At 36.4% G+C, this 27,070-nt stretch overlaps 1 protein-coding gene across 1 annotated transcript in view; it reads right to left on the minus strand.

Annotated features, from left to right (window-relative positions):
- ANKIB1 (ankyrin repeat and IBR domain containing 1) overlaps positions 1-27,070 on the minus strand; it is a 142,245-nt gene that overhangs the window by 56,343 nt on the left and 58,832 nt on the right. Inside the window, exons 3-4 of the mRNA XM_081799696.1 lie at positions 20,840-21,140; positions 8,941-9,123 (exon numbers count right to left, since the gene is read on the minus strand). Coding sequence (XP_081655822.1) covers positions 8,941-9,123; positions 20,840-21,140 — 484 coding nt within the window. The remainder of the gene's footprint in view (positions 1-8,940; positions 9,124-20,839; positions 21,141-27,070) is intronic.

The following is a 27,070-nucleotide window of genomic DNA, read 5'->3' on the forward strand; positions in this document are numbered from 1 at the left end:
CACTGGACCACCAAACATTTACATTTATTAAGATCTAATTTGGATTATTAGTGGCATTATATGGTACTTCTTAATTAACCTGGGGAAATGTGACTATGCCATACTATTGAGTTCTTATCGTAAACATATTATCTCTCTTTATTCATGTGTTCATTAATGCTCTTTATATAGGTACTATAAATATAGTTTTCTTTATATAGGTACTATATCGTCTCAAGTTTTTTATTCTTTTGTTATCTTTTATCTTTGTTTGCTTTTAACAGAAAACATATAAAGAATATAAATTACAAGTGTTTCACTACTCAGAAACAATTACTGTTAACATTTTGGTCATACTTGTTTCAAGTCCTTTTTAAAACAAAATGAAACAAAAGAAGCAAAATTTTATACAGTAGTCTCCCCTCCACCCTCATCCATTAGGGAATGTGTGTCCCAATCCTCCCCACCATGGATCCCAGAAACCATGGATAGTACTGAACCCTATATATGTATACTGTTGTTCCCTATACATACATACATACTTACGATAAAGTTTAATTTATAAATTAGGCACAGTAAGAGATTAACAATAATAAAACAGAACAATTATAATACACTGTAATTGTTGTACAAATATAGTTTCTCTCAAAATATCTTATGGACTGTGCTCACCCTTCTTGTGAAGTGAGATGATAAGATGCCTGTGTGATGAGATCAAGTGAGGTGAATAACATAGGCATTATGATATAGTGTTAGGCTACTACTGACCTTCTGAGGATATGTCAGAAGGAAGATCATTTGCTTCTGGATTGCAGTTGGCTGCAGGTAACAGACCGAGGGGACAAGGGGGAGGATTATGTAAAAGCTACAATAATCCATGACATGTTTTCCCCATTACATTTCCCTAAGTCTCCCCATCCTTGCCTATGGAAATCACTATCATGAATTTGATGTATGGTTGTCATAACATTATAGCATAACATTATATATATTTAGACAATTTCCTTTTATTTTTACTCAATATTGTGTTATTAACATTGATGAATTATCTATTTCAATTCTTTTAAACAGTTGTTAACCAGCTTACTACAGTAAGCATAGACTAAAGGACAAAGACGAAAGCTTAAAAAACAGTAGAAATTCCCAAGAATTGAGGATGTCCTCTTGCAGCACGTATCACAGTCTCCAGAGAACTCTGGGCAATTAGCAAACCTCATCCATTTTAGCTGATTTACAGATATTTTAGAATAAGATACTGTATTTCTTGCTTCATTTTAGGGAGGGTATCGTGGAAACCATTTCACAAATTTTTTTTTTTTTAAGATTTATTTGAGAGAGAAAGAGACTGCACATGTAGGGGAAGGGGCAGAAGGAGAGGGAGAGAGGCAGAGCAGACTCCCCACTGAATGGGGAGCCCAATGGGGAAGGGAGGGGGCTTGATCTCATGCCCCTGAGATTATGACCTGAGCCAAAACCAAGAGTTGGAGGCTTAACCGACTGAGCCACTCAGGCGCCCTCCTTTCACCAATTCTTATTTAACCACTTACGACTGGGATTCTATTCAATAGGGATAATTTTTCTCAGTTGATCTGACAAATTTCCTGACCTTTATAATTCCCAAATTACCACGTACAGTTTGCTTTTCAGCTAATTTATGAACCACACTTTCCCTTGCAAAAATCTAAGAAATCCTTTTATGGTTAAATTTATAGTACTCACTCCAGTAGAGAACTTACATACTATGTAGAACATTACTTCTAAAAAATGTGTTCCAAGTTCAGACTTGGGATTCCAGGTACCTCTCCTGCCTCAGCAATGAGAATGGGTATTTCTTGATATTCCTAGTGGTGGCAATTGTGTATTTCCTGGTATTATTTCCTAAATATTCTTTTTATTTTTTAAGTTTTTATTTGAATTATAGTTGACATAGAGTGTAATATTAGTTTCAGGTGTACAATGCAGTGATTCAACACTTCCTTATAATACCCGGTCTAAATGCTCTTTTTTAGATTAGCTATCATTCTACTTTATTTATGTGAGCCAAATGAGATTTGATTCTAGATAGGTTAAAAAAGAGATCGTATAAAGCAAACTACATAGATTTAAGTTTAAAAAAATTCAGTTTTAAATTTAGGTTACAATGGAAGAAAAATAGTTCTTGAAGGAGAAAGACATATTGCCTTCATGAACACATAACATATTCACTCCGAAATCTCTGCAACAGAACTGTAATTAGGTCATGTGAAGCATTTCAATACATTGCTCAGTCCCAAGTGGGCACTAGCCCTCTCTTCTGTAAGAAGGATTAAAATGAAGGTGCCTTTCTCTTTCTTGTTGCAAAGATAAACTGCTTCTATTTTCAGATTAAACACAATCTAGCAATAACCTTCAAAGCAGTCAGTACTGATACATAGAAAGAAAACGGAAACTAATTTAAAAAGGTAAGAGCAAATAAAAGTACCTCTTTTGCATCCGTGCATACTTCTGCTACCAAAATACCACTGAAAAAATGTCACTGAAAAAATGTGAAAGATCCCAACATAAAAACTGTACCTCTTTGACTATCATGTATAAAGTGATAGCATCTTCAAAAACTTTCAGAAAAGACTATGACAAAGTATTTATGAAAGAAGAATTTGTTTTTATTTCTTTCCACAATGAAAACAGCTTTCCCCAATTATATAGGTAAAACATACTTATTGTTAAAAAATGAAAAACAGGTACTCATTTACCCAAATGTATTAGTAATTGCTATAATTTTAGAAGATGTGAAAGGCACTTGGAACAAAGAGAATTATTTCCAATTCCTCTTAATATCAATCTCTCATTAGCTGATCCATGAGCTTAGCCTGGAAGAGAAAGTCTTAGGATTCTCAGACCTTTCCCCTTATTTCAGTTTCCTCTCTTCTTACTCAGCTGCTCTCCCCTGGACTTAAGGCCTGGTCCACCCTGATCTGTACTTTGATCTAAGAGGAAGGCAGCTGCTCTCGCACAGTAGGCTAGACCTGCACACCAGGGAAGCCAGCTAAGGCCATGTCCACCATATGCGTTCCCTGTCAGAAAAAGAGCCTGAGTTTTCCTGAGTTATAAACTGGGAGAGGAACTGGGAGGGGGGAATTCTTTCGATGGCTTTCATAGCAACATATTGTTTGTCTTCCCTTCATTTACCCACATACAGTCACACAGTCTACTCCTACAGAGCCTGACCCCAACTAGGTTCAACACTCACTAGTTTCTCTGTTCTGTCTGTACAGGTTTATGTAAATTAAATACACTCTTCCCAGCCATCACTCCAACACATCACCTTGTTTTTATTTCCTTATAGCAGTTACCACTCTCACAAATTGTATTTACTTTTTAACCTTATTTATGTGCGTCTATATCGATGCTAGAACATAAGCACCTAGAGGGCAGGGGCTTATTTTTGTTCTTCACTGTATCCTCAAGCTCCTAAAACAGTGTCTGGCAGAGCAGTCAGTCACTCAAGAGTTTTGTTCAGTGATGGGATGAAGAAATAGATTTTATCCATTTATAAACTAATCTGAAGGAAAGAACTTAATTAAAATGTATCAAGAAGAAATTATAGAGATATAATATTATACAGTGTCCAGATCATTAACTGAATTGAGAAACTTAATTAAAATAGACACCTCGGGAATATGAATCTTTTAAACTACCTAATTATGTAGTTTAATACAATTACATAGCAGGCCATGTAAAACTATTAGCATAGGCAGAATAATCCAAAAGTTGATTAGGGTCAAAGCAGAAGGTATAAAATGAATTTTAAAGAAAGCATTGTTTTTTGGTATTATTTTTTTAAATTGTTATGAAACACACATTACTTAAAAATAACAATTTTAGGGGTGCCTAGGTGGCTGAGTCATTTAAGCATCTGCCTTCGGCTCAGGTCATGAGCTCAGGGTCCTGGGATAGAGCCCCATGTTGGGCTCCCTGCTCAGCGGGGAGTCTGCTTCTCCCTCCCCCTCTGCTTCCCCACCCCCACTTGTGCTTTCCCTCTCTCTCTCTCTCAAATAAATAACATCTTTAAAAAAAACCCCAATTTTATTTATTTATTTTTTAAAGATTTTATTTATTTATTTAATTGACAGAGAGGGAGAGACAGCGTGAGAGAGAACACAAGCAGGGGGAGTGGGAGAGGGAGAAGCAGGCTTCCCGGTGATCAGGGAGCCCGATGCGGGCGGGGCTCGATCCCAGGACCCCGGGATCATGACCTGAGCCGAAGGCAGTCACTTAACCAACTGAGCCACCCAGGCGCCCCCAAAAAACCCAATTTTATTAAGATTTTATTTATTTATTTGACAGAGCAAGAGAGCCAAGCTGGGGGAACAGTAGGAGGGTGAAGGAGAAGCAGGCTCCCCGCCAAGCAGGGAGCCCGATGCAGGGCTCGATCCCAGGACCCTGGGATCATGACCTGAGCCGAAGGCAGACGCTTAACCATCTGAGCCACCGAGGCGCCCCCCAAAAAACCCAATTTTAAAATGTACAATTCAGTTCAACAGTGTTGTACAACCACCATGTGTATCTAATTCCCAAACATTCTTATCATCCCAAAATAAAACCCCATACCCATTAAGGAGTCACTCCCTAGTCATTCCTCCTCCCTGACACTGGCAAACACTAGTGTGCTTTCTGTCTCTATGGATTTACCTATTCTGGATATTTCATATAAATGGAGTTACTTAACATGTGACCTTTTTGTCTGCCTTCTTTTACATAGCACAATGTTTCTGAGATTGACCCATATTGTAGCATGTGTTAGTACTTCTTTCCTTTTTATGACTGAGTAATATACCACTGTATATGTATACCACACACTTTATTTGTCATTTGTTGATAGAGATTTGGGTTGTCTTCAACTTTTGGTTATTATGAATAGTGCTGCTATAAACATTTGTGTGTAAGTAGTTACAAAAGTATTGTTTTTTACATTTTGAAATAATAGACTAAAATAATCTAATATGGATTAAAACAAAACTATAAAACTAGAAAAAATATAGGGGCATATATTATAATATTAACATGAAGAAAGTTCAGAAGCCATAGAGAAAGAAAAATTTACATCTGTGAATATCCTAAGTGAAAAATGTAGGATACAGAAAAATACACAAAGTTTTCTTGGAAAGCATTAAGAAAACACAATCCATAGGGAAAAAAGCAAATAAATAATCAATTCACAGAACAATCAAATAAATAAATTCAAATAGGTACCATTTGTCTAAACTAGCAAAAAATAAAAACAATGATAATATCTAATGCTAGCAGAAATGTGAGGAAATTCTTTAATATTCTTAATATTTATATTCTTAATATTCTTTAATATCTTAATATTTAATATTCTTTAATAAGCTACTAGAAGAAAATAAATTGACATAGTCTTTTAGGACAGTTTAACAGCATCTTAAATGTATATATTTCAAGATCCATCAAACCAATTTCTACACATTTATAGAGAATATACTTTTAAAGTGTGTATATACATCCATTAACAATAATGATGATCATGATTATAATAGCATACATTTAGATAACACACATAATGACCCAGGTACTGTTCTAAGTATTTACATATATTAACTCATTTAAGGATCACTACAACTCTACAAAGTAGGGACCATTATAATCTCCATTTTAAGGAAGAAGAAACTGAAGCAGAGAGACTGAATAAACTACTCAAGGTCATATAATAAGTCAGTCATGGGGGTAAGATATGAATCCAGTCAGTGTGGCTTTAGATCCATGTTTTAAACCAGAATAATCACACAAATGGATAAAGATATGTATGTAACAAGTAGATATTCACTTTAGCCTTGTTTTTAATAATAAAAAATATCTAAATTCGTCAGTAAATGGCTCAAATATGTAGATCACATGTTCTGACTTAGGAAAGATGTTAATGATATAGTTAAGTTGAAAAACTATTTTAGAGTTGGTGAGGATGTGGAGAAAAAGGAACCCTCGTGCACTGTTTGTAGGAATGTAAATTGGTGCAGCCACTGTGGAAAACAGTATGGAGGTTCCTCAAAAAATTAAAAATAGAAATACCATATGACCCAGTAATTCCACTACTGGGTATTTACCTAAAGAACTCAAAAACACTAATTTGAAAAGATATATGTACCCCTATGTTTACTACAGCATTACTTACAATAGCCAAGATATGGAAGCAACCCAAGTGCCCACTGATAGATGAATGGGTAAAGATGTGGTGTACATATACATACCTGATGGAATATTACTCAGCTGTAAAAAAGGATGAGCTCTTGCAATTTATAACAACTTTGATGGATCTAGAGGGTATCACGCTAAGTGAAATAAGTCTGACAGAGAAAGACAAATATCATGATTTTACTTATATGTGGAATCTAAAAAAAAGCCCAAATGAATAAACAAACAAAAAGCAGAAAAATACCCATAAATACAGAGAACTAATGGTTGCCAGAGGGAGGGATGATGGGGGGGCGGTGGGCAAAATGGGTGAAGGGGAGTGGGAGGAATAGGCTTCCAGTTGTGGAATGAATAAGTCACAGGAATAAAAGGTACAGTATAGGGAATCAAGTCAATGGTATTGTAATAGCATTGTATGGTCACATGGTAGCAATTTATGGTGACCATATATTTGTAGTGAGCACAGCCTAATACATAAACTTGTTGAATCACTATTTTGTAGAACTGAAACTAATGTAACACTGTGTGTCAACTATACTTCAATTAAAAAAAATTTAAAAATATTTTAGCAGAACTCAATATACTATATGACCTTACTTTTGCATTCAAAATTCTATATCACATATGTTTGCTTAAGTCTGGTAGCACACACAGGAAACTGTTACCACTGTGGGGGTAGAGTCAGAAAGGAGGAAATTTTTTGTATTTTTTTAGCAATAAATGCTCATTATAACTTTTAAGAAATGCATGCAAATAGAAAAAATAATAATGGTAAAAAAATTATCCATAACCATGATTACCATTTTGGTAATATAAATTTCTGAATTCCAAGAAACTCAGTTCCTTTAACAATCTGGAATACATAAGTTCAAAAACTGTCGGGAATTCTTGGGGAAAAAACCCAAATAATACAATTATTTTTCTGAACACATAGAAACAATAGTTAGTATAAGTCCTTTTAGAATTAAGTTGGCACTGAACATGGAGGAACCAGAATAATTTGGGGAGGAAAACATTTATTGTGTCTTATAATTTACTTAATACTTCTATGGATGTCCACTGTGTCAGACACTGAAAATACTCTGTTGATTAAGGCGGTTATGATTCTGGCCCTCATGGAGTTGATAATCTAATAGGAAAGAAAAGTAAAAAATGAATAAATACATAAAATAATTACAGCATGTGATAAGTGTTATAAAAAATAGACAGGGTATTATGGTAAAGAATAATAGAAGGAGAGGGACCTATTTGTGAAAGAATAGTCCAAGATTGCCTCTCTGAAGAACTACTGAGCCAGCCAAGAGAAAAACTGGGAGAAGATTTCTGATATAGGAAACAGCAAATGCAAAAGCCTCAGTGTACTCTACGTATTATAATCAGAGCAAAATGAGCTGGGGAGAAAGATCTGAGATGATGTTGGAGAGGTAGGTAGTGGTGAGACCATATAAGGTCTTGTATCTGAGCAAACAGTTTGGATTTTATTCTAAGTACAATGAAAAGTCACTGAGTAATTTAAGTGATTTATATGATCTAATTTAAGTTTAAAAATGTCTCTCTGGCTTATGTGTACAAAATGGATTCTAAGGGGACCAAAACAGAAAGAAGGAGGCCAGTTAGGAAACTCAGATGGAGAGGGCCTTGGAAGGTAGGAGTAGAGACCAGGAAGAGTAAATGGATCTAGATTATACTTCTGGAGGTAAAACTGACAAGATTCCCAGATTGTCTGGACATAAGAAGTGAGGAATCAAGAAAGCTTGACCATTTATGCTTGAACAACTCAGTACGAAGGTACTATTTATTGAAACAAGAAAGACCCAAAGGAAGCCAAAGAACAATGTCCCAGAAGCTAAGGGAACAATGTTTTGCTAAGAAGGGAGTGGTCAGTTGTGTCAAGTGCTGCCGAAGAATTTAAGTAAGATGAGGAGAGAAAAGTACCTACTGGATTTGACAACATGGTGACTCTTGATGTCCGTGACAAATGCACTTCCATCTCAATAGAAGGGAGGAAAGTCACACTGCAATGGGCTGAAGAGTGAATGGAAGGTGAGGAAGTCAGTTATGTATAGACAGCCCTTAAATTTTGTTTTTCTCAGATCAGAGATAGAAGGCTACAACTGAAGGGGGAGAGGGGCAGGACTAGGGAAAAGTGGCCAAAGGAGAAATGGTTTTGTTCTTTTTGTTTTTTAAGATAAAAGTTACCAAAGCATGTTTGTGGTTAAGAGCAATGCAGAAGACAGGGAAAGATTAAGAAAAAGGGGACTGCAGTTTTAGAAGAGTAAGAATGGTTAGGGCTTCATATCACACATCAGCCTCTCTATTGAAATGTAAGTAAACAGGGATGCCTCGGTGGCACTTAAGCGTCCAACTCTTGGTTTCAGCTCAGGTCAGATCTCAGGGTCGTGAGACTGAGCCCTGTGTAGGGTGCCACGCTCAGCGCGGAGTCTACTTGAATTTCTCTCTCCCTCTGCCCCTCCCCCTACCCGTGCACGGGGTTCTCTCTCAAATAATTAAAAAAAAAAATAAACATAAGTAAACATATTTACATATGTTAGAGGACAGTTACCATTTCTAGGTTTTCTACCTGTATTTTCATATCATGGCTATGTAGATGACAGGGTGTTAATTAAGCACACTGCAAAGACCACATGAATTGGATTTTAAAGTAGAAAAATAAAATTTAACATGAAAGCCATATAATAAGATTAGTACTTATGAAAAGAAAAAAATCCATATAATTTTTTTATTAAAAAAAACCAAACAATAAAACCTTACCTCTCGTTTGTCTAATGCAGCATATTCAGCTTCTATTTCTTCAGCTTCAGGATCTCGTGAGAATACCATTTGTGATTCTAGATTGAGAGCCAAATCTTTATGGTGTTGCTTTTCAGCACAATCACAAGGAGTGTCTTTATTTTCATTCTCAGCAAACAAGTCTCCTCCATGTTTTACTAAAAGCTAAAAAAGATTTTTTCAAAAATTTGCAACCACAGATTTAAACAAGTTATTTCATGCCACATATTTGAAAAAATTAACAATATAATGAAACACAACAAAAACATAAAAGTAAGTACTTGCAATGACAAAAATTATTTAGATACCAGTGGCTTTTGATTTTAAGACGGCAAGTCTTGGTTATTAGGATGATTTCCTTTGGTTAAAAACAATAACAACAAAAGCCAATTTATTACTTTAAAAAGAAATACTTAAACATTCTGTCCAATCAAAAAAATAGTTTTACTTAAAAATAAAAACATTTTATGGTTACTCAATGCTTTAGATTTTATAAATTTCCATAAATTTTCTTAAACAAGAACACTGCTGATACTGTTACTTTTACCACTAATGCCTGAATGCCTGACATGGCAGACAAAAGTTTTCATTTGTATCCTCATTATCCAGTCCAACACTGAACTGAAATTAGGATGAGCAAATCACTGAAGCAAAACTGTTTCCAACATTCCTCAAAATAAGTGATGAGAATAAGCACTAATAACCAAGCTGGGAAGACACTATATCAAACAATCTTTCAATTTTTATTTATTTATTTATTTATTTATTTATTTATTTATTTATTTATTTTAAGATTTTATTTATTTGACAGAGAGAGAGACAGCAAGAGAGGGAACACAAGCAGAGGGAGTGGGAGAGGGAGAAGCAGGCTTCCTGCTGAGCAGGGAGCCCGATGCGGGGCTCGATCCCAGGACTCTGGGATCATGACCTGAGCCGAAGGCAGACGCTCAATGACTGAGCCACCCAGGTGCCCCAATCTTTCAATTTTTAAAGGTGGGATTTTGCCCAAAGAAATCTCACCTTAAAAATACATGAAAGAAAAAAAAATACATGAAAGAGTAAAAACAAAACAAAACAAAACATGGAAGAGTGACTTGACTTGTTTACTACTGAGGTTTCTGATGGTTTTGCAAAATTAAATATGTTGTTACTAAAGGCTGTCGGTTCAAATTTCCCCATTATGTCTGCAGAGACATTAGGAAGGACATAAATGCCACGAGGACCATAATCTAGGACATAATCTACCTTAAAGAATATCCTGACAATTAGTCATGGAGCTGATTCTTTTATACAATTCAGTCATGACCATAATAACATAGTAACAGCCACCATTTATTGTCTTCTAAGTTCCAAGCACTATGTTAAGTATTTCAAATACACACGCTTATTTATAAACAACCCCAGGGACATTATGATGTCTCAGAAAAGTTAAGTAACTTAACCAAAGCTACCCACCTATTAAGCAGAAGAACTGGGATTCACACCCAAGTTGGACCAATTTCTTATAACCATAACTAGATATTGTACCGCCACACAGAATAGGTTGATCACATAAATTAAAATAGGTCAAATGTATCCTGGGTCCACGGTAAAGTTCCACTCAGATCTTACTTATGATCTAAATATGAATAGCTTTAGTTTTCATTTATTATGGCATCAAATAAAAAGGTAGTTTTCTTCCATATAATTTTATCTCCCCTCCCTCCAATAAACATAGAGATCTTCTTCTTATAAAGTTCCTTTATTGCTTTTGGAATTGGAATCCTTATGATTCCTCTATAGTCATCCCAAGAGGCCTGATGAAATAAGGGACTTCTATCAATGTCGGGGTTGAGAGCCATGGGCTAATTTGACAAGCCCAATGGATATGACTTCAGCTTCTTGCTTGAGGCTGAGAGTATACCTCAGAGCTAAAACGGTTAAAAAAATTTTTTTTTAATTGTAAAAGCAAGCATAGAAACAAATCAAGAAGAATATGGCTAATGGCCACAAAGTGCAAAATATTTACTCTTTACATCTGGCCCTTTACAAAAAACAAACTTGCTAGGCATAGCTCTAAGCAGTCACTGTTGCAGCCACATTCTAGAGCCTGAGGGCAAGGTCATATTAGATGCTATTTACCACCCAGAACCTCTCTAGTCAAAGTCTGGGGATCAGTAGTACTACCTGGGAGTTTGTTAGAAATGCTGAATCTCAGGGGCGCCTGGGTGGCTCAGTTGGTTAAGCGACTGCCTTCGGCTCAGGTCATGATCCTGGAGTCCCTGGATCGAGTCCCACATCGGGCTCCCTGCTCGGCGGGGAGTCTGCTTCTCCCTCTGACCCTCCCCCCTCTCATGTGTTCTCTCTCATTCTCTCTCTCTCAAATAAATGGATAAAATCTTTAAAAAAAAAAGAAATGCTGAATCTCAGCATAACCACCCAAACCCCTCCCACTCTAGGCCTCTGAATCAGAATCTGATTCTGATGTTCAAGAGATTCTTATGCACATGAAAATTTGAGGGGTCAGTCAGTTAAGCGTCTGCCTGTGGCTCAGGTTGTGATCTCAGAGTCCTGGGATCGAGCCCCGTGTTGGGCTCCCTGCTCAGCGGGGAGTCTGCTTCTCCCTCTCCCTCTGCGCCTCCCCCTGCTCTCTCTTGCACGCGCATTCTCTCTCTCTCTCAAATAAAGGAATAAAATCTTTAAAAAAAAATCTTGATAAGCAGTGACCCTAGACTACTACCTATGTTGCTGTTGAAATGGATATATTTATATGACCAGCATACTGAGGTACTGGGGACTTGTAGAAAGTCCACAGACTTACCATACCTATAGCAGAGTCTATTACTGTTTTTAGCCTTTCTGCTTGCTCCACAGCTTAGCCAATCCTAACAGAGAATTAACTATTTGCTTCTGACTACTATGGAATTAGGAGAGCCAACTTCATTTTCTGGTTCTTTATTCAGAGTAGCAGAAAATGATTTCTGAAATGCACACTGGGAAAGCTTTCAAAGCCATGATTTGATTTACTTTACAACAGATATTACCACAGAAGAGATTCTAAATATTAGCGAACAAGATAAATCATCTTTAACTTAATGCCCCAGTCTTTAACAAAAGGAAAGACAACAAAATTTAAGAGGTTGTGCCATTCTGGAATATTGGTAAGGGGAACCTTCTTAAAAGGATATGCTGGAGTATAGACTGCATTCTTTGGCGTTTAAAAAAAATGGGTGTGTGAAGAGGGTATGTGTGAGAAGTCCTTGTTGAGAGTCACTGTTGAACATACTTGGAACTTGGGTGAGATTTCTTGACTTCATTGATAATCTGTCTTTGAAAGGGGTCCTCAAATGACTGGAGTGGAGGTGAAGTGACTACAAAGACCTATATCTCATTGCTGCAACTGGCACCTGGAGAGAAACTCATAACTGGTGATGAAATGCACGGTCCACGTTTGCAGCATTTGTTTCGGCAAGGAAAATCAGCATTGTGTACCTCTGGTACAGAAGCTAGCTAAACGGCAGTAGTGCTTGACACTGGAGCAGTACTTAAAAAAGGGCTTCAGCTTACTGACATTTGGGGCATGAAGTTGGGAACACCAATAAGTGAAAGATGTATTAGGTAGGGGTATTAGTGAACTGGATGCTGCAAAAGTCAGGGGTTTTGCTTTTATATAATAAGGGAGTTACATCTGGTTCTGAAGAGATAGTTTTTAAATGCTTCAACCAAAGCATTCTAACTATCATTTTCCTCACTCTTAAAGCAAGGAGAACTGAATATTCAAATGTGATTTTTAGCCTCTCTGGCACACTCAGTGGTACATAAAATGTTCTACCTTAAAAGAAACATCCAATTATCACTATCTCAACACATCTGTTCATTTATTTTGCCTTCCTTTCTGTTTCCAATCTCAGAGAAAGAGGGGTAGGACAGCCCCTAGTACACAAGACAAATCCCTTCCACCCCTTTGATCCATAATCTAAAGAGCTGGGACTCTGGACAAATCAATTAACTTCTTTAAGTCTCAATTTACACAGGTCCATCTGTAAAATGAGGCTTATATAATCCTGAGAAAAGATGTTACAAAACAAGATGACTGCTGAAGTCTGTTCTAGTTGAAAATTACCATTTCATCATCTCTATTTCCTGTGTGACCTCGAGCACTCCATTACCCCTCTATCTCCACTCTCTGACTTTCTAAGGGCTCCTGGTACAGGCGTTCTTTATCTTAATTCTGTTATCCTTCCAGTTACTTTCCTAATATTTTCCTTTCTTTCTCAGCCACATTTTTCAAATTAGTGACAGACACCCACTGTCTCTCCACTTCCTTAGCAAAAGACTCAATTACTCCCAGCAGTCTGACGTCTACCCTGACCATTTCACTAAAACAGTATTTCTGAAAATCATTAGTACTCTCAAATTCAACAGCCTCTCTTAGTGTTCTATTTGCTTTACCTCTTTGCAGCATGTCACATGACTGATTACCTCCTCCCCTTGAAATCTTCTCTTGGCATCCCTGACAGTATTATCTCAGTTCTCTTCTCTGCTTTTTCTATTTGCTTTATAGGCCACTTCTTTTCACTCGCTTTAAACACAGGCATTCTCCAAATGGGTGCTGTGACTTTAATTCTAATTTTTCTATAATCTAAAATCTTTTCCTTGGATTTCTCATCTCTACCTTATCTTGTTTTTAGTTACCAACTCCATGCAGAAGACACTCAATTCTAAATCTATATTCTTTACTCCCAAACAACTAGTACTAATTTTCAATAGCCTGAACACCATTTCATGTAGCTCATCTAAGACCTCAATCTCCATCCTTCTAAATGAAAACTCAATACGGTCTCCCTTCCTTTCAACTAATTCCTTTACCTCATCTTACTTTTTAAATGTCTGTTAATTGTCAGCAGGCTTTAAAGTGACCCAGGTTCAAAACCATGCTCATTCTACTTAAAAATAATTTATTTTACCTTAAGTACAAACAACGATAGCAGATTGTTATAGAAAATGTGGAAAACCAATGAGAGAACAATTATATCACCCAAAGACAGCCTCCATTTTTTTTTTTTAAATGCACACATTTTACTTTTTTAAGTAAGCTCTAGGCCTAATGAGGGGCTTGAACTCATGATCCTGAGATCAAGAGTCACGTGCTCTGTGCTCTACCTGCTCTGTGCTCTACCGACTGAAACAGCCAGGTGCCCTTAAAGCCTCCATCATTTTTTTTTTTTAAAGATTTTATTTATTTATTTGACAGAGAGAGACACAGCGAGAGAGGGAACACAAGCAGGGGGAGCGGGAGAGGGAGAAGGGCTTCCTGCGGAGCAGGGAGCCCGATGTAGGGCTCGATCCCAGGACCCTGGGATCATGACCTGAGCGGAAGGCAGACGCTTAAAGACTGAGCCACCTAGATGCCCCAAAGCCTCCATCATTTTTAATCCTCAGTCTCCCCCGCTTTCTTGTATCAATTGACCAAGTCAATTGATATTGCTACCAGGTCCTCACAATGTCCCTTGCATCTGCCTTACTCTTTCCGTTTCCAGTACTACCACACAAATCGAGGCTCTTTATCAGTTCCTACCAGAACCAGTGCAATAATCTAATGCCTATCACTCCCTCTACTACGTTGGTTTTCAACCTTGGCTGCCCACTGGAATCATCTGAAGTTTCAAATACTAATGTCTGAGCTCCAACCTTAGAAATTCCAATTTTATTGATCTGAGATATGGTTTACACTACGGGATTTTTTTTTTTTTTTGTGCAGCCATGTTTACAACCACTATTCCAGCACTGTGTAAGAATCATCCGGGTAGCCTGATAGTCATATTGGGGGGAACCAGGGTGGGGATTAGATATATGTACTTTTTTATAAAAAGTGTTATGATTCCATTGTAGGTGTCCCACTGACTATGCTCTAAGCCAGGGCTTCTCAAATCTTAATGTGAATATGAATCACCATGGAATCTTATTAAACTACAGATTCAGGGGGTGCCTGGGTGGCTCAGAGGTTAAGCATCCAACTAGATTTTGGATCTGGTCATGATCGCAGAGTCCTGGGATTGAGCCCCACATGAGGCTCCCTGCTCAGTGGGTAGTCTGCTTCTCCCTCTCTCTCTACTCCTCCCCCTGCTCTCTCTCTCCAAAATAAATAAATAAAATCTTAAAAAAACAAAACTACAGATTCAGATTCATTTGGTCTGGGATGAGGCCTGAGATTGTGCATTTCCAAGAAGTTTCTAAATAATGGATGCCAATGCCAGTCTGAGGGCCACCCTTTGTGTAGCAAGGCTTCAAGAACAGTTTTACAAGTACCCCATTCAAATCTATTCTACATAACAACCATTAGGCTAATCTTGCTATATTTGCTTTCATAATAGTACTTCTTTAATCAAAAATATTCAGTGGCTCAATATGCTATAAATAAATTCTAAATTCTTGACTTTGACATTTAGTATTTTCTACTTGGTATGGTCTCTATCTTCATTTTAAGTCATCTTTCTTATCATTCTTCTGCAAAATACTTTAACCTGCATATGTCTGAGACCTAGGACAGTGCTTCTCAAATTCTGACATGTAAACAAATAACCAGAAGGACTTGCTTAAAACATCTTGGAGTCTACCCCCACAGATTCTGATTTGGAATCTGGAGGCCTGGTGGGTCCAAGATTTCATATTTATAACAAACTCCCAGGAGTAACTGATGTTGCAGGTCTGAGGGGCACATTTTAAGTATTCTCCTCCAAATACTGAAATCTTACCCACTCAAATCATACTAGTACCCATTAAATCTTCCAGGATAAGTAAAATTAAAATGGTCTTCCTTTCCCTTCAATGCCTATAACATTTACTGCCCAAATAATTAATATAGTCCTTAGCATTGTTAATATTTTGGAGGCAATAATGAAGTCATAACTTTCTTGAATAAATATTAGAAAACTGAGGCTCAGATAGGCAAAGTTACTAAGTTGTTGAGCTGGGACTACAACTTCTGTATTCTTTTCACTTTTAAAACTCCAGGTGCTAAAAACACAATATAATTAAGTAAAACTCTTCAGTCTGACCTGTGAATGGTTTTTATGGCTTTTCATTGAAGTGTGAAATGCTCTGATAGCTGCCAAAGTGTCAAATAGGCCTTATGGCTGTAACGGGAAAAGTGACTTACCACTTTTAGTTTTCTAGTGACTTCTATTTGATCTGACAATAAGAAGCTACACTTAAAGCTTTGAATAAGCAACTAGGACAGGGGTGCACAGGAAATATCTAAGATAATGCTCATTTTAAAAAATGCTTTTCACAAAGAATGAAACACTATCAAAAGCAATAACCTCTGCACATCAACCATTTATTGAATCACTATGACAGAAAAAGACTAATATAAATAAAATGAGTCTTAATGACTGGCTGGCTCTTAGGGAAGTTGGCCAAGGGGAGAAAAATCACTGGGATTTTAATTGGGCCATGCTAATAGACCTAACCCATCATTCTTCTCCAAAGTCCATCTGTATTCCAAAGAAATAGAAAAACAAAAACTCAGCAACTAAGAAAAAAGTGTATTATTTACTGTACTAAATTCTTGTAAGATTTGTTTTAACAGAGTTCCATTTTTATGCACTGGGCATCTATTACACGGCATTTTTAAAATTTTTGTATAATTAAAGCATATAGGACTTACTGCATAAATGTTATTTTATATATTTAAAATACGCTTCTGAAGTGTGGAGTCATCTCTGCTTTCCTTTTCCAATTCTTTGCATAATACAGGGGTCCAGTGCAAACTGTGGGCTAAATCTAGCCTGATGCCTGTTCCTATATAGTCGGTGAACTAGAACTGCTTTTACATTTTAAATGGTTGAAAGAAAAATCAAAAGAATATTTCATGATATGTGGACATCAGAAGAAAGTCAAGTGGGAGTATCCATAAACAGTTTTATGAGAACACTGCCATACTCATTTGTTTACGTACTGTCTATGGCTGCTTTCAGGCTACAATGGCAAAGTTGAGCAGCTGTCTAAAATATTTACCATTTGACTTTCACAGAAAAAAGTTTGCAGACCTTTGGAATGATTCTTTAAAATATGAAAAAATTAGAATTAGACGGGCTTAATTTAGTTTGTCTTTAATAAATGTTTAACATATAAGCATTTTTAACTTTCAAACAATTGCAGCCCATTCCTCTCTGTGTTACTTTTATCTCTTAAATAATTCTGAATCATTAATATTTGTGAAACGCCAGATTTTCCTACTTAAGGAAGTTCTTTTTTTTTTTAATTTTTTTTAATTTTTATTTTTTTTATTTATTTTTATTTTTTATTTATTTGCGAGAGAGAGAATGAGAGACAGAGAGCATGAGAGGGAGGAGGGTCAGAGGGAGAAGCAGACTCCCCGCTGAGCAGGGAGCCCGATGCGGGACTCGATCCTGGGACTCCAGGATCATGACCTGAGCCGAAGGCAGTCGCTTAACCAACTGAGCCACCCAGGCGCCCAGGAAGTTCTTTTTTTTTTTAGATTTTATTTATTTGACAGAGGAAGACACAGTGAGAGAGGGAACACAAGTAGGTGGAGTGGGAGAGGGAGAAGCAGGTTTCCCACTGAGCAGGGAGCCCGATGCGGGGCTTGATCCCAGGACTCTGGGACCATGACCTGAGCCCAAGGCAGACGCTTATACACCAAAGTGAGGATTCAACGTCAGCACTTGGTGTTAGAGAGTAGTCAACAGAGATAAATAGGAGGGCTGGCCAAAAGAGAAAAGGAAGAGCTCTATTATGCAAATGAGTGGAATGAGTTTGATGCAAAAGACAAAAACAAAGACAAAAAACCAGGCCAGGGTAAATCGAGGTATCAAGATTAGATATAGGTATAATGATGGCATCAGTAATAGAAAAGAGGCAGTCACAAGGAGGAGCTAGAGGACAGAAAGACTGAGTACAGTTTTTGGTATGTTGAATTTGACAGACTCTTGGAATATCAATACAAGGAAGTCAACTAGGCAGCAATATAACACAAGGAACTTCAGGGCTAGACATTCCATTGCAATAACCTATATGAAGCTACTGATACCTTCACACCTGGAAGTTTCCAGAAGAACTTCATAATTAAGAGGTTTTTGCTATGTTATATACATATATATTGTGTCTGTGTGTGTCTGTGTGTGATATGTACCATTAGCTTACTATGGAACACAATTAGTACAAAGAGAAGGGGAAGTTTTAAAGTTAATATTTCACTTCTATGGTTCAAAATAACGAGCCATAAGGAACTGTTTAAATTATTAAATGTACATATGAAATTGTCACCCGATGAGTTTACCAAGTCTGTCTTTAAATAAACACAGAGAGAAAAACATTTTGAACAACTAGAGAAGGCATATTTCCATAGATATAAGAGTTAAAAACAAAAAAACAAAACAAAACAGGTTGGCCTTAACTATGGAATAAAGTAATCAATTTAGCCTTAAAGCATATATACTGAAAATGGGATACATTTTATAGCAATCAAAGATCAACAGAAACTTAGTGTTAAAAGAGGTCTTTTGTTAAAAACAAAAAACAAAACAAAACAGGTTGGCCTTAACTATGGAATAAAATAATCAATCTAGCCTTAAAGCCTATACACTGAAAATGGGATATATTTTATAGCAATCAAAGATCAACAGAAAATTAGTGTTAAAAGAGGTCTTTTGGAGATAGTTTTCTCTTGGATGGCTGGAATTGATAATCTCAAAGAGCTTTAGCAGTAGTCACTGTGAAGACCAAGACTAGAAACCAGTACCCTTTTTACTATACTATGACCTCTTAGCTTTATGAAAAAATTAATAAATACCTGATAACACTCTTTTAACTCAAGGAGCATGATACCACATGAAGATACCTATAAATACTGTAAGATGTACAGTTACTAGGTTCTAAATTTCAATGCATTTATTTTATGCACTAGTATTAGGAAACACACTAAGACCTCAGGAAATTAATTAATGTACATTTCCAAGGGAAACTCTTCTAGTTTAATGAATAGTAAACATTATCAAAAGTCAATCAAGGCCTAAGGCTGGGTAAGTGTATAGTCAAGTATACGTAAGAGATTAAAGAGAACTTTATACTTTATATAGGTAAAAGGATATGCTGGAATTTGTTGAGGAAAACTAGAATAAATGCAACTAAGGTATTTATAGGGCTCTATTTGGCATGTTTCATTAAGTCAAAGAGCTCCTCTGAATACAGAAAAATGAGAAGTTACCAAATGGTGTGGTTTATGAATGTGATATGCTGACAGTCCAAACAGTTAAAACATACACACACATTCATTCACACAAAGCAAATCATCAGGCCTGTCAATTCAGAATAAACCTAGCACTAATTTCCTTCACTGAGCAAAAAATAATACCGGTAAAAACACTGCACTCAATTTTTGGGAACAATAAGCATGGCATTGTAAACATATTTCAAAATCAACAAGTACTAAAACAATGCTTACAGAGAATTTTTGGAAGCAAAATATTAAAGCAGCAAAATAAAATTATTACTACTATCAAGAATAAGCTATTTTCTACTCTAACTCACTTGAGAAATATGATGCAACCCCATCAATAATGATGAGTCACTTCAGCAGAAATTCTTTCATAGGAGGTGAGCATAGAATATACAAAAAGATTTGTGTAAAAAGCCTTAGGATTTCTACCAATAGGCACCCCATATCCCCCAATCCTAGGACATCCTTCTATCACACTGTAAATCAATGTTAGAAAGCATTGCTTAAATAAAGAGTTTCAAGTTAATGACTGTCACTAACTTACTAGTGGGCAAAGGTGACACAACCCTAAGAGTTAATATGACTACGATTCTAAAAGATTAACCAGTGTCACAAATAATAGCAATAAACTAAAAATAAGATCAGAAGGATTTTTAAAATAAAAAGAACTGTCACTTCAGATACACTAAAGAAATCCTGTAAGTGGCTGTAATCTTTTAAAATGAGTAAGAAAATGAAAGACATTCATATGTTTAGTATATTTATCAATTTAGAAGTATAAAATATATATGAGTAACATTAAAGAAATATTAAATTTTCAGATACATATTTTAATCTGATTAGGATCACTGCTCTTCCATCAAAGTCTACAGTTTTGGTAACATAGATACTCTGTGATCCACTCTATAATGCTCCCCACTCATGCTTTCATATATCTATACGAAAGAACTTCTATGAGTAAGTATAGATTGATATGAATGTAGTTGAGAAAAATCCATTCTGTTGTATGTACTGATGATAACATGAAGAGTAAGGATTTCTTAGTTTAGTTAAGATCCTGTATTATATGGCTGATTTTATCTAAGCCTATTGTTATATACGAAATATATAAATGGAAAAATTCAAATTCATTAACCTTAACATTAATGCAGATTAAACAGAAAAACCGGCACATTTTAAATTACAAAGGTTTTTTAAAAAACCAAAATAAATATATTCATTAATACTTATCCCTTGCTCAGGGAACTGATCAATTCCAGGTAACATGGCTCTAAGTCCTACTTGCTAAGATTTGCCATATCCAGTATGTATAAACTGGCTTCTAAAAATCAGTCAAAAAGTAGAACATATCTCTACTAAAACCCTTGCTCTAAGTGACAAGTGTTTAATTGAGGACTGTTATCTTCAGGAATGTTAGCGAATTTTTAATTGCTCTTGATCCCATTTTATCCCCAAGGTGGACTGTTTAACTATGGGTTTCTTTTTAATCTTTGCCCAAAAAATGACTTTATTTAAAAGGGATCCAGATTCTTTTAGAACCACAAAGAGGACAAAAAGGACTAAAGTAACTGTTAAGATAAGCAAAGAAAACTCTGATTATTACATATTACCAAGACACAAATTTTACAGAATGAAGAACACGAAAAAACAAAGTTTTACCTCGACACAGGTTTTCATGCCTGAGGCAGCAGCATAGTGCAGGGGTGTGTTTTTTTTGTTATCAACGGCATCAATAGCTGCTCTCTCATATTCTCCTTGGTCAAGTTTTGCTCCTTTCCATCTTAAGATCATCTGCAGACAATCTGCTCTTCTGAAATCATCTTCTGCGGGCCGTGCTAAGCGAGGATGAAGGGCTCCTTCAGATATCATAATTTGAGGTCCCATACATAACAAATGCATAGATGTTTCATTGTGCACATTCCGTTTATTTGGATTTCCATCTCTACCAAAAAGAAAAGTCCTAAAATGGTAAAGGAAAAAATGAAAACCAGTGTCTCCTTGTCTTGAAATAAGAACACACAGAAGATAAATTTAAAAAATAAACTCTACTTCTAAGCTGTTAATAAAATGTCTATTGAAGTCCTGTTTCAAAATAAGACGAATGATTAATTCGTACAGTTATAAAAAACTCCATTCTAGAACAAAATACTAAGAAAAAGAAAGCTGAATATCTTTACGGTATTTGCTAATAAAAGAAGACGGACAGAAGAGAAAAGAAAAGGGAAGAAAAATAAAGGAGAAGTGAAGAAAAAAGGAAGACAAGAAAAAAGGAAGGGGCAGAGGGAGGAAAGGAACAGGAAGGGCCACATGAGACTCATATGTCAATCACATGAATGCCTGAGGGTACATTATTAAACATTCCACACCAGCTTTTATCTTCTTTTCTTTATTGTTCTGCCCTATTTCTCTTAGTTACATCTTTACTTAATAAAGAGGGTGACAATTAATATAAGCACAGGAAGTAGTGCATAAGTCTAGGACTAATTTTTAAATCTAGAAAAAAATTTTTCTACCTGAAAGTCATTGGCCAGCACTATTTACACAGCGTAATACTTTTTTTTTTTTTTAAAGATTTTATTTATTTGACAAAGAGAGACACAGCGAGAGAGGGAACACAAGCAGGGGGAGTGGGAGAGGGAGAAGCAGGCTTCCCGCGGAGCAGGGAGCCCGATGTGGGACTCGATCCCAGGACCCTGGGACCATGACCTGAGCCGAAGGCAGCCGCTTAACTGACTGAGCCACCCAGGCGCCCCCACAGTGTAATACTTTTTGAGGGGAGTAAGTTGTGGTCAGTTCTAGAAGACCAAGATCTAATTCCAAAGAGGTAGGCTTTACCAATGATAAGTCTAGGTGAGCTCCCTTAACTAATGCCAAACCTAGATCTGACAGTTAGGCCCAACTCCCTAATACATCCTTGAACTAGGATCACAGGATTAATAGTTGAGCCAACTCAGTGGCTATAATAAGATACTGGAAAATGAGTTGAAAAACAACAACAACAAAACCCTGCTATAATACAGTCAGCCTATACTAGAAAACACACAAATACATGTTGAGGAACAGGAATATAAGCCCCATGTCTGAAGATGAGTGCCTACATTTACTGTGGAGGGCTGGTATCATTTGCATTTCTATGCCCAAGTACAGAACAGCAATGGGAAGGCAGCAGAGCCAAACTCTAACCCCTAGTTACATCTGGATTGAGTTTAGGTTAGTTTTAGCTTAGACATATGGGTCTGACAGAAAAAACTCACCATAAAGGAGCTAGGATAGACTCTTCAATTTGAATGAGTTAGCCAAGCTGGAAAACTTTTATGAGGAAAAGGTTGAGGAAGAGGTCCTAAGGCAGAAAGTCCCAGACAACTCTGGATTTTTCCTGTTCTTATCATTCAGGAGTCTAGAGAGCTCAGCTGTAGGGTCCTTCAAAACCAGGCTATTAGGTTTTTAGCACTACATTGATTTGAACTGTCCTGAAAGTAGACATGAGGTCTCTGAAGCAGAAACAAATAAATTATTAGTACTTATAATAACTAGGTCAGTTCCTCATACCTCAACTCTTCCCACCAGAAATTGCAATTAAAGCCAGACCAGACATCATTCTATGTACTGGCGTCTGCACTACAGGTGAGTATGGCAGGCAGAATAATGCCTCCACCCCAAAAAGATCCAGGTCTTAATCCCTGGAACCCATGAACATGTTACCTTATACAGTAAAAGGACTTTGCAGGTGTGATTAAGTTAAGGTTCCTGACATGTGAAATTAGCCTGGATTAACCAAGTGGGCCTAATGTAATCACAAGTCCTTCCTTTTAAGAGGAAGATAGGAAGGTCAAAAGTCAAAGAGAGATTGGAAGATGGAAGGAAGCTAAGCTGTTTCTTTTAAAAAATGGAGGAAGGACCCACAAGCCAAGAAGTGCAGGCAGCTTTAGGAAGCTGGAAAAGGAAAGGGAAGGGATTCTACCCTAGAACCTCCAGAAGGAACGTAGTCCTGCTAACACCTTGAGTTTAGTCCAGTAGGAACACGTCAGACTTCTAATCTCTAGAGCTTTAATATAATAAAATTTGTATTAAGTCTTTAAGTTTGTGATAATTTGTCACAGCAGCAATAGCAAATTAACATAGCAAGGAGCCCTGAAAATAAGATTCTGGAAGGATTATATAGCAGACTCCTCCCCTCTGGAGTGTAAACAAAAGATTCTAGGGAAGATCTTGGGTTCTTACCTTTGAAATGTAAAGTATCTCTAGGGAGATGAGAAGACTAGTATCTCTGAGTTTTATGATTTAGGGAATGTCTCCATGGTCTCAGGTCTTACCCACTCCTCATAACCCTTCAGATGTAAACTTATCTATCTCTTGGGAGGTAAATCTCTCTGGAGTTCTCAATCTCTATTCAGTCACTGTTTAACTTCCAAAGCTTCTTTTTGGCCCAGGTCTCAAGTTCCAGTAAAATTTCCTCAGAAAGTCCTAATTGTACATATTTTCTCTACAATCCAACATAGCCTTTATGGCCTTCTGATCCCCACGTACATGTGTAGGCTCTTCATTGCTTGCTCTGCTGTTTCGTTTCGACTGAGACTATCTAAACAAACCCAATCCTATTTAGAAGTCTCTTTACACTATGCTTCCCCCTCCAGTTTGGCCACTCCCTTGTCTTCATAGAGCATCATAATTATATAACTCATTACACTGTATCACAGTTACTTTCTTACATATCTGTTTCCTTCTACCACTTAGTTCATAGGTTTCTAAGGCAGGGTCTACATCCTGTTCTTTCTGAAATCCTCAACATACTGTCAGACACACCAATTTCTCGCTATAACGTGGACAAGATGAACTGAATACATTTTACTCTTATTATCTAGATTGATGACATAGCATTGGGGATCTCTCAAGACAGCACTCTAGATCTCTTAAGCCAGCAGTGCAGTAGACCGATCAAGAACATGGCATCTAGTATAGACTGCCAGGCTCTAATCCTAATTCTGTCACTCTTTATGTGATCTTAGGCAAGTTACATAATAAATAGCTCATTAACAACTAATACATGGTTCATAACCTTTGACCAGGTAAACCTACTTTTGAGAATTTATCCTAAAGGAAATAACTTAAAAGAAATAAAAATTTTAGGGTGCCTGGGTGGCTCAGTTGGTTAAGTGTCCAACTCTTGATTTTGGCTCAGGTCATAATCCCAGGGTTACTGGACTGAGGCCCATGTCGGGCTCCTCCCTCAGCAGGGAGTCTGCTGGAGAGTCTCTCTCTCCCTCTCCCCCCCTTGCACACACACACATACGTGCACAAACTCTCTAAAATAAATAAATAAATCTTAAAAAAAATAAATAAATAAAAATCTATAGGAACAATGACATTTAATATGGTGTTACTTTGAATAAAAAAATTTGGAATCACTTAGATGTCTGGTTTATAGGAGAAATGGGAAACAAATCATAGTATATCTATAAAATAAAAAATTATAAAGTCATTACAAAGTCTATGAATGTTTACAGCTCAAACTAAAAGGGAACACAGAATAATTCAAACAGTTGTTTAAAGGAGGCAGGAACATGGTTAGTTTTGTTTCCTTATATGACCACAATGTTGCTTAATAGTGAAAAAAAAAAAAAAGGAAAACACAATATTTTCCCCATGTCAACAACTGTTGATAGTATGTATTTATAATGGTTGAATTATAGCGGGATTGTAGTGGATAACTAAAATTAAAATGATACTCTAAAAATGTGTTCAAAATTAAAACCTTTCCTAGGAGCCACTGAATTAACAAAAATGATTTCATTTTCTTAAAAATTTAATTTAGGAAGAAATTATTAAAATTAATTCAGATTCTGTAAGATTCTGTGTAAACCACTTTTATCCAGCCCTTCCTGTTCCCATTTTCAATATATCATTTATTCTCTTTCAGATCTCGGGTCCTTTACACCAAAGGATTTAATGCAAGTTGGAAAGATGTCTGTTAATACAGAGAGAGCTCTCTCTTTCACATATTAAACATTTCTAGATCCTCCCCAATATAGAGAAGAGATAGATAATTTTGCAAATGTTCTCATATCCAATCTGCCAGACTCTGATTAATCCAACAAAAAGTTTATTATTCTCAAGTGAAAATATTAAAATAGCTTTTATACATATTTACTCAGGAAAGATTCTTAAATTTATTAGACATAATACCACACCTGCATAAACATTTTGTGCTAAAACTATAAAAGTTGGATATTCTAATTTTATTGATTCATATTACTTCTTTTCTATCACCTATTTAATATCAAAAGTAGAGTCTTCCTTAATGTACATGAATGCATAATAGAATAATAACTACTTGATATGTAAGTTTTAGATAGGTCCCTCTCTGTAACTATGTCAGTAATTATGAAGTGTATTTTACTACTTGCACAGGTTAATTTTGGAACAGGGGCAGAAGATAACTAGTAGAAAGGTGGAGTAAGAAAAACATTAGCCTGGAAAATAATCCCTTTCATTTGACCCTACTGACCTATCCAGGAGCCATTTGTTTTTCTAGATTCTTTACTGTTAATTCCCAAATGGCCAGTTTATCACTGCTACCTCTATTTCTGTAATCTCCACTTCAAAATGATCTATGCTTATCACAGCACTGAAATGGCACTCTTCACATCCCCAGGAATTTCCTAAGAGCTAAATTCATCATCATTGTCCTTAACTTTTGCTTTCAGCTTGAAATAGTTGACTTTTCTTTTTTTTTTTCCTTAAGATTTTATTTATTTCAGATAGAGTGAGCGACAAGCCGGGGTGGGGGGGAGAGGAGGTGTAGAGGGAGAGGGAGATAAGCAGACGCCCCACTGAGCAGAGAGCCTGACGTGGGGCTCGATCCCAGAACCCTGGGATCATGACCTGAGCCGAAGGCAGACACGTAACAAACTGAGCTACCCGGGAACCCCTGACTATCCATTTATATCCTGACCTTTCTATTACCTTGGTTTCCATAAGTACACACCTTCTCAAATACCTCTTAATTTTTTTTTAGCACAACTTCTCTTTACCCATGGTAACAGCTCCACTTCCTAACCCCTTACTGGAAGAAAATTCAGTTCTGAATCCATTTTCCTCTTCATACATATACCCTCCTTTTAGAGAGCAAATCTATTCTCACAGCCATCTATCTTTCAATGGTTTCTATGAATATACTTTGTAAACTATAAAGTTATTAACAGAATCCAAATTATAGACAATGGTGGTGGAATCATGATTCTCTTAAAGGTCTTCTATTATTACTTCTGTGATAATTGTTAATGCTCTATCATCCTGTCTGTGTTCTCATCTGACCTCTAGACCATATTCTTACTCCTTATAGGCCCCTTTCTCTTGCATATTCCACTATCATCTCATATTCAACTGAGCTCCCTCCAAAATAACAGTCTGCTCTGCCACAGCCTCAATTTCTTGCCATCAACACTCTTATTCTCTCAGTACTAACACATACATATACCTTCACTTCCTTTTAAATCTTCCCTTTCATGCAACAAGTACTGCAGTTGTTATTTGGCAGGTACTACTCTAAAGCTTAGGCATATTGTGAAGAAAACAAATTAAGTCCCTGTCCTTATGGAGTTTACAGGCAAGGAGGGGAAGGACAGGAGAATTTCAGTCCTTTAAATCCATTTAACCCATTAAAAGAACTTAATAACTCCTAAAATATAAGAGTCAAAAAACAGAAATCAAGAATTAGGAACTCTATTACTTCCTAAAGCTTGATATTAATGTATGTTCTAATGAAGGTTTTATATTTTATTTATAGTATAAGACAGGCCTCTTTCATTTCCAACGAAGCAAAAGAAGCTACTCTGTAAAATCTAAGTATTATAATTCCCATTTTATCTTATTTTTTAAGATTTTATTATT

Source organism: Leptonychotes weddellii, chromosome 12, assembly GCF_054177405.1.
Source record: "Leptonychotes weddellii isolate Sample4059 chromosome 12, ASM5417740v2, whole genome shotgun sequence".
Classification (NCBI taxonomy): Eukaryota; Metazoa; Chordata; class Mammalia; order Carnivora; family Phocidae; genus Leptonychotes; species Leptonychotes weddellii.